This window comes from Salmo salar, chromosome 21, assembly GCF_965601325.2.
Source record: "Salmo salar chromosome 21, fSalSal1, whole genome shotgun sequence".
Taxonomy (NCBI): Eukaryota; Metazoa; Chordata; class Actinopteri; order Salmoniformes; family Salmonidae; genus Salmo; species Salmo salar.
This window is the reverse complement of record NC_138311.1, coordinates 3,562,339-3,570,579: the sequence shown is the minus strand read 5'-3', so window position 1 is coordinate 3,570,579 and position 8,241 is coordinate 3,562,339. Positions and strand designations below refer to the sequence as shown.

The 8,241-nt window shown below is 43.1% G+C and overlaps 1 protein-coding gene across 1 annotated transcript; it reads left to right on the top strand.

Annotated features, from left to right (window-relative positions):
* The first annotated feature begins 242 nt into the window (after positions 1-242).
* gpr183a (G protein-coupled receptor 183a) lies at positions 243-8,183 on the top strand. The gene is given in 2 exon segments (NM_001140225.1): positions 243-357; positions 5,963-8,183. A coding segment is annotated over 1 exon segment (1,101 nt). The 5' UTR covers positions 243-357; positions 5,963-5,995; the 3' UTR covers positions 7,097-8,183.
* Positions 8,184-8,241: the final 58 nt, after the last annotated feature.

The following is an 8,241-nucleotide window of genomic DNA, read 5'->3' as shown; positions in this document are numbered from 1 at the left end:
TGTGGGCATCAACAAGTGACAGTTTCACTAACCAAGAAAGGGAGAGAGAAACAGAGGCATGGGGGGTGGAGGGAGAGAAAGCAGGAGAGAGAGAGAGAGAGAGAGAGAGAGAGAGAGAGAGATCCACAAACACAAGAACATAACAGCAACACAAAATATTATAATGTCACTATGGTTACGAGAGCCTGCCCGCCCCTCAAACATAGTTCTCTATTTGTCACTGTGTCACTCTGCTCTAAAACCCTGGGGGAACGTGGTCTCTGCTGAACTCTGAGAGGACAATTGTCTCGCGCCAAGGAGGAACTATCCTGCTTTACTCTGACACTTTGGAAGTATGCAATAATACAGCTGGTTTTGGTAAGTGCACATTTGTGTTTTGGTTTCTTCAATTGTTGATTGTGTATTCATTATTTCAAGTAAAGCATTTATTTGACTTGACATTTAGGTAGAATTGGGAAAGTATTGGGAAGCGAAATTCTAAACCCCAAAATTGTTCCAAAACAAAGGTTGCAGTATTGAGGACTGTAAACTATGGCTAACAATATTTTGTTCTCACGTTCAATGTACAATTGATTAATCATGATTAGGTTCACGTCATCAAAACAACTTAGGAAGCTCATAACCAAGGGCACACGCTTGAGACCTTGCTGGTGTACCAGGCCAATTTAGAACTTAGTAATATATAAATAAAAATGTAAGCAGGTGGCTCACTGATACTGAAGCTATATAATTAAATGTTTCACACTGTAGCTCAAATATCTAGTAGTTAAGAGGTTGGGGTCCTTAATGCTTAAATGACTCATTCTACACAAAAAAAAGGGTTCCAGAAGGGTTCTCCAGCTGTCCCCATAGGAGAACCCTTTTTGGTTTCAGGTAGAACCCTTTTTGGTTCCAGGTATAACTATTTTGGGTTCCATGTAGAACCCTCTGTGGAAAGGGTTCTACATGGAACCCAAAATGGTTCCACCTGGAACAAAAAAGATTCTACCTGGAACCAAAAATGCTTCTTCAAAAGGTTCTCCTATGTGGACAGCTGAAAAACCTTTAAGATTCTAGATAGCACCTTTTATAACACCTTACTCTAATGCTGTTACCATGTTCTTACTCCAGACAAAAGGCTATAGCACTTCTGCAAATATTTAAATATATATATATATATATTTAAATATATATATATATATATATATATATATATATATATTACAGAGAAAAAAAAACTTGTGTGAAAGTTGTAATTACAGTTCACAATGAAATACAGGCCTGAGCCCTTGGATTTGGCCTTGTGTTAATGAGTCAGGAAACATAGTTTATTAAAAACTTCACTGTGGAAAAGGTGATGTGTTGATATGCTTCAGTTTTCTGCCATGAGACTGGTTTCACAATTGTCTCCAGTGTAACACTGGGGGGTCAGTAAAGGCTTGCTGCTCCAGACCATAAACAGATCTGGCCTAGGCCTGTCTTTACCGGGGTCAGGTATATGGCCGAGTAACGCCTGGTAGGTTCCTGTCCCGTTGGGTTGGATATCCCTCTCCGTGCTGGAGGGCTCTGCAGGTCAGCTCTTGCTGCTCCAGACCAAAAACAGATCTGGCCAAAGCCAGGATTAACAGCTACCACCCAACCTCCAACCGAATTATATTCAGGTGTGTAACTAGGCTCTTACCCTTCCTGGCCAGCAGATCTAGCCAACGAGCAGGAATATACCGACCATCACACACCCACCCTCTCACTCCATCACAACAGCGATCATACAGTAAAATAAATATAAAACATTTGTAATTTATATCTACAACCCCGTTATCCAAACGGCTCACTCATATACTGAGCTCTTATTAATAGAGCTTATCAATTTGTAAATTATAGTGCATGGAGAATGGTGTTATTTCTATCCGTTTTTCCACTTGGATCCGACAGGTTGCTCAACTATTCATAATTTAATCGCGTGTAAAGGTGGTGGAATTATGAGGGAATTAAGTCACGGTCAGAATCTGTAGACACACTTCCACCACACATTCATTTCTTTGATGTCCACCCAAAACGAATAGCATGTTATTCTCATGTTAAAGTTCAAGGTCAGAATATGTGTAGAGAGAAAGGTGCATAAAAAGGAAATTACGTTACATTTCGTATGCTTCACTCGGGTTGGAATTCCCCCCTATCTGCTTTAACCAAGACAGGAGGCTCACACAACAACTCTGAGGCCAACGGTTTTTACGGATGAATCAAGAGTTGAGGTTGAATATGTTTCTCAGCATTCTCATCCAAAAACCTGCAACAAGGTGAGTAAAACGATGCCTGGCTATTTCTCTCCAACTTGTTGCCTATATAGCCATAAAAACAGTCACAAAAATTTACCCACAAGGGCAGTTACAATGTTGTCTGATATGTGGCACCAGCAATCTAATATCTATGAAGAACACTAGCCAAAATGACACATGATGGCAGGCATATATGATTTAATAAAAAAATTATATTCTGTTTTCAAATAAGTCTACATCAGATCTATCATTATGGTCTGTCAGATCTATCTTGGCTAGAATTGTTATATTGTAGTCTACCATTCCTGTTTACAATTTCGTAGTAGTAAGCCTAAACAGTGTAATTCTCTTTAACCAAGAGCATATCAATGGAGGCTGGTGGGAGGAGCAATAGGACGCCGGCTCATTGTAATGGCCAGAATGGAATAAATGGAATGGTATCAAACGCGGTGGCCGACAGTTCGCTGGTTCGAGTCCCCGTTTTGACTTGGTGGGAGATCTGTCGACATGCCCTTGGGCGGGGTGCTTGACCCTGGTTGCTCCTGTGGACAGGAGATGGTTAGTTGTCTGAATGTAATGTAAATGTTGATCGGCTTCACTGCAGATAGATAGTATGTTTTAATATTCCATTTAAAAAATTATAATTACAAAAGAATAACACATGAAATATATGTACGAAAAAAGTATGCACTGTAAGTTGCTCTGGATAAAAGCGTCTACTAAATGACTAACATGTAAATGTAAAATATGGAAACCATGTTTGAGTGTTCCATTGATTCCATTCCAGCCATTACAATGAGCCCGTCTTCCTATATCTCCTCCCACCAGCCTCCACTGGAGTATATGGGCTGTTCCAAGGGAGGCACAGTGGTGGATGACTGCATTTGAAGGCTGGGCTGACAGAGTGGAGAGCGAACTTTAGGATGAGGAAGACAACATTCCTCAGTCTATGTGATATTCTTCATTCTGCTCTTGTCCAGCAACAGTGTCATTACAGGAAAGCACTGTCTGTGGAGCAGCCTGTTGCCATTTATCTGTGGGGGCTTGCCACTAATGTAGAGTACCGAACAATCTCGTTATTGTTCGGTGTAGGTTTGTCAACTGCATGTACAGTCACTAATCAAATTGCCAGTCTCATCCAGGAGAAAATGTTACACCTTCATATCAAGACACCAACCGAGGCTGAGTTCAGAGAAATAGTAACAGATTCCTGGACCATCAACCAGGATTACGTCAATGCTGTGGAGCAATCGATGACACATATACCCATCATAGCACCACCACAAGACAAGTGGGACTTTTATAACAGATAGAGGTTTTACTCTTGGTCCTACAAGGGGTTGTAGATCACAAATTAACTTTTTCGCACATCCACATTGGTTGGGTAGGCACAGTACATGATGCCCGTATGCTGGCCAACTCAGCACTGTTTACCAAGGGTCAGGAGGGCAGACTACTCCAAAGATGGACTGAGACCTTTCATGGTGCGAAAGTGCCACTTGTAGTATTAGGAGATGCCGCATACCCACTTCTTCCAAGCCCTACTCAGAGAGCAATCACACCTGTGTAGATCAACTTTAATGAGAGGATCAGTTGTTCTCACATGACTTTAGAGAGGGCTTTTGGTCGACTGAAGGGAAGATGGAGGTGTTTGCTTAAACGCAATGACTCTCACATTGACATAATGAACAGATTAATTACGGCATTCTGTGTGCTGCATAATTTTTGTGAAATTTATAATAAGTCTTTTGAGGAGGACGAAGTACAACAACAAAGAATTCCCAGCAATGCAACTGGAAGGGAGCACCTGGCACCATCTCTACGGTAAAGCATGGGGGTGGCAGCATCATGCTGTGGGGATCTTTTTCAATGGCAGGGACTGGGAGACTAGACAGGATCGAGGGAAAGATGAACAGAGCAAAGTACAGAGAGATCCTTGATGAAAACCTGCTCCAGAGCGCTCAGGACCTCTGACTGGGGTGAAGGTTCACCTTCCAACAGGACAACAACCTTAAGCACACGCTCAAGACAATGCAGGAGTGGCTTCGGGACAAGTCTCTCAATGTCCTTGAGTGGCCCAGCCAGAGCCTGAACTTGAACCCAATCGAACATCTCTGGAGAGACCTGAAAATATCTGTGCAGTGACACTCCTCATCCAACCTGACAGAGCTTGAGAATATCTGCAGAGAAGAATGGGGAACTCCGCAAATACAGGTGTGCCAAGCTTATAGCGTCATATCCAAGAAGACTCGAGACTGTAATCACTGCCAAAGGTGCTTCAACAAAGTACTGAGTAAAGGGTCTGAATACTTATGTAAATGTCATATTTCAGTTTTTTCTTTGTCATTATGGGGTATTGTGTGTAGATTGAAGAGGAAAATAAACAATGAAATCCATGTTAGAATAAGGCTGTAACGTGACAAAATGAGGAAAAGTCAAGGGGTCTGAATACTTTCAGAATGCACATAAAGTGTAATATTGGGATGCAATCTCAACTCTATATCTGTTTTAAGACTACCAAGAAACAATGTTTGTGACACAGATTTAGCCCCCTGCAGTAAAAGGTTAAATAGCCTTTTGTCCCCTTACGTTCAAAAATATTCCCATAAACGACTGTATTTTGTGGGTGTTTGTCAATTCCACCAATTTCCCAGATCTCCAATAAGGTATCAGTTTCACAGAAAGTTCATGTCACCCCTTTGCCCTTATTTGATCTCATTTTGTTGTAGCTAATTAAGCTAATTAAGTTAGTTAATCGTATGTCAAGCTAATGTTAGCTGGCTAACAAAAGTTTAATGACCAACGGAAAATAACAAACTTTGTATGTTGCAACTTTGTATGTTAACGTTTTTGCATGCGAACATCAGCAAAGGGTGTTGCCGCGTCACAATACCTGGTACCCTGGTCCTGGATCTTGGACCCACAGCCTGGGCAGGGTCCAGGATATGTGAAAGTGCCCGTAGAGTGTAGGGATACAGACTTCCCAGTGTATAATTGCCCTGTAGGGATGTAGACTTCTTAGTCTGCATTTCAACACAAATATTTTCCTGTGATGTGACCACCGCAGGTGTGTGCAGTGGAATGGGTCATTTAGCATGTACTTTATGTGCACAAAACATTATGAACACCTTCCTAATTTTGAGTTGCACCCTCTCCCCCTTTTACCCTCAGAACAGCTTCAATTTATTAGGGCATTGACTCTAAAAGGTGTTGAAAGCGTTCCACTGGGATGCTGGTCCATGTTGACTCCAATGCTTGTGCAGTTGTGTCAAGTTGGCTGGAAGTCGTTTGGGTGGTGGACCATTCTTGATACAAACTGGAAATTGTTGAGCGTGAAAGACCAAGCAGCGCTGCAGTTCGTTAAAAGAAACCGGTACACCTGGCACCTACTCCCATACCCCGTTCAAAGGCACTTAAATATTTTGTCTTCCCCACTCACCCTCTGAATGGCACACATACACAATCCATGTCTCAATTGTCTCAAAGCTTAAAAATTCTTCTTTAACCTGTGTGGATTTATCAATATGTGATTGTAGCTTTCACCTGGATTCACCTTGTCAGTCTATTTCATGGAAAGTACAGTTGTTCTTAATGATTTGTACACTCAGTGTACATCCACATCCATTCAGTATATAGTGATGTGTACTACTAACTGCAAACATGAACATTTTGGCATTGACAAAGCTGCATTTTTCTTATTTCTACAGATATAGCTAGATTCCCTGTCCACTGGCTCCAAGATGCAGGTGATGAGGACCTTCAACCAGCCTCCAACCTCCAGCCATCCAACCCCCACCCTTAACGACTCAGACACCTGCATTACCCTGTACAACCACCGGGGGTACGCCCGAGTCCTCATGCCCCTCTTCTACTGCATTGTCTTCTTCGTGGGGCTGCTGGGCAACGCCCTGGCCTTCCACATCATCCGCCCCAACGTGAAGAAGATTAACTCCACCACGCTCTACTCTGCCAACCTGGTCATCTCCGACATCCTGTTCACACTGTCACTACCGTTACGGATAATCTACTACGCCCTGGGCTTCCACTGGCCCCTGGGGGAGACCCTGTGTAAGATCGTGGGGCTGATCTTCTACATCAATACTTACGCCGGGGTCAACTTCATGACCTGCCTCAGTGTGGACCGGTTCATTGCTGTCGTCTTGCCGCTGCGATTCGCACGCTTCCGTAAGGTCTCCAATGTCCGGTACATTTGCGTCGGGGTGTGGTTGCTGGTCTTAATGCAAACTCTGCCCCTCCTCTCCATGCCCATGACTAACGAGGAACCTGATGGCTTCATCACCTGTATGGAGTATCCCAACTTCGAACCGGTGCCTAACATCTCCTATATCCTGATTGGCGCCGTATTCCTAGGCTACGGAGTCCCCGTGGTGACCATCCTGGTGTGCTACTCCATACTGTGCTGTAAACTCCGCCTCGCCGCCAAGGCCAATCAGCTGACGGACAAGTCGGGGCGCAGCCAAAAAGCCATCGGGGTGATCTGCTGCGTCTCCCTGGTGTTTGTGGTCTGTTTCAGCCCCTATCACATCGACCTCCTCCAATACATGATTCGAAAACTGATCTACACACCAGACTGTGCTGAACTCACAGCCTTCCAGATCTCCTTACACTTCACTGTGTGTCTGATGAACCTCAACTCCTGCCTGGATCCGTTTATCTACTTCTTTGCCTGTAAGGGTTACAAGACGAAGGTGCTGAAAATCCTGAAGAGGCAGGTGAGCGTGTCCTTCTCTAGCGCAGCACGGACATTGCCCGAGGGGTTGTCCAGAGACATCAGCGATGGTAATAAGATCCACCTCAACAGCACCAGACACAAAGAGTGAGAGAATGGTGAAAAGTGAGCCGACGACCAACCAACAGACTAGTGAGCCAAAGACCAACTAACAGATTGGAGAGCCAACAACCATCAATCAGACCGGTGAGCCAACGATCAACCAACAGACCGGTGAGCCAATGACCGGTCAACAGATTGGAGAGCCAACAACCATCAATCAGACCGGTGAGCCAACGATCAACCAACAGACCGGTGAGCCAATGACCGGTCAACAGATTGGAGAGCCAACAACCATCAATCAGACCGGTGAGCCAATGATCAACCAACAGACCGGTGAGCCAATGACCAGTCAACAGATTGAAGAGCCAACAACCATCAATCAGACCGGTGAGCCAACGATCAGCCAACAGACCGGTGAGCCAATGACCAGTCAACGACCAGTGAGAATGATGAGCTAATGACCAACAGTTCAGCAGCCAACAATCAGTTACAACAGTGAGCCAGAAACCAGCAAATTGCCAGAGGATCTCTGAGGAGAACTATAAATGTATAACTGATTACAAGTTTAAAGAGGCATCTCACACCCTCTGGAAATAGAGCCACTGATCTAGGACAGCCCAGGTAGCAGACTGTTTCTGCATCCAACAAAGTGCTTGCCTATATATTGATAAGTTGATCAAAAGCAGAAACACATAAACACATAAGAACATTATTAAACAGCATGGCCACTCGCATGAAAAGATGTCTTGAAATGGACAGCTGAATATTACTTAATGGTTTCAGAGACTCTGACCAAAGAATAGAAAGGTTTGGAACATTACAATGCTGAGGAATGAAGATTATAAACAATGTTGATTGTACTTTTTGTATATACACTTAATGAATTATTCTTCAAAATAACCTTGTGATTATTGACAAATGTAAAATATTTCAACACCATGTACTAAATGTAACCATGTCCCTCAATTAATTGAATCAGGATCAATGACATTTTTTACGAAGATGTTCAAATGTATGAATTAGTATGTTCACAATGAAGGTTTCCCTCTGTTTTTGATTAATGTGATTGTTGTAATGTGGCTATCAAACCATGTTATTTTAAATAATTAAGAAATATAAATAAATTATCCCATGGTGTTCAAGGTCATGTGTTATTTCTCAGAAAGATACAATGAATATCCGTCCACATTGGTA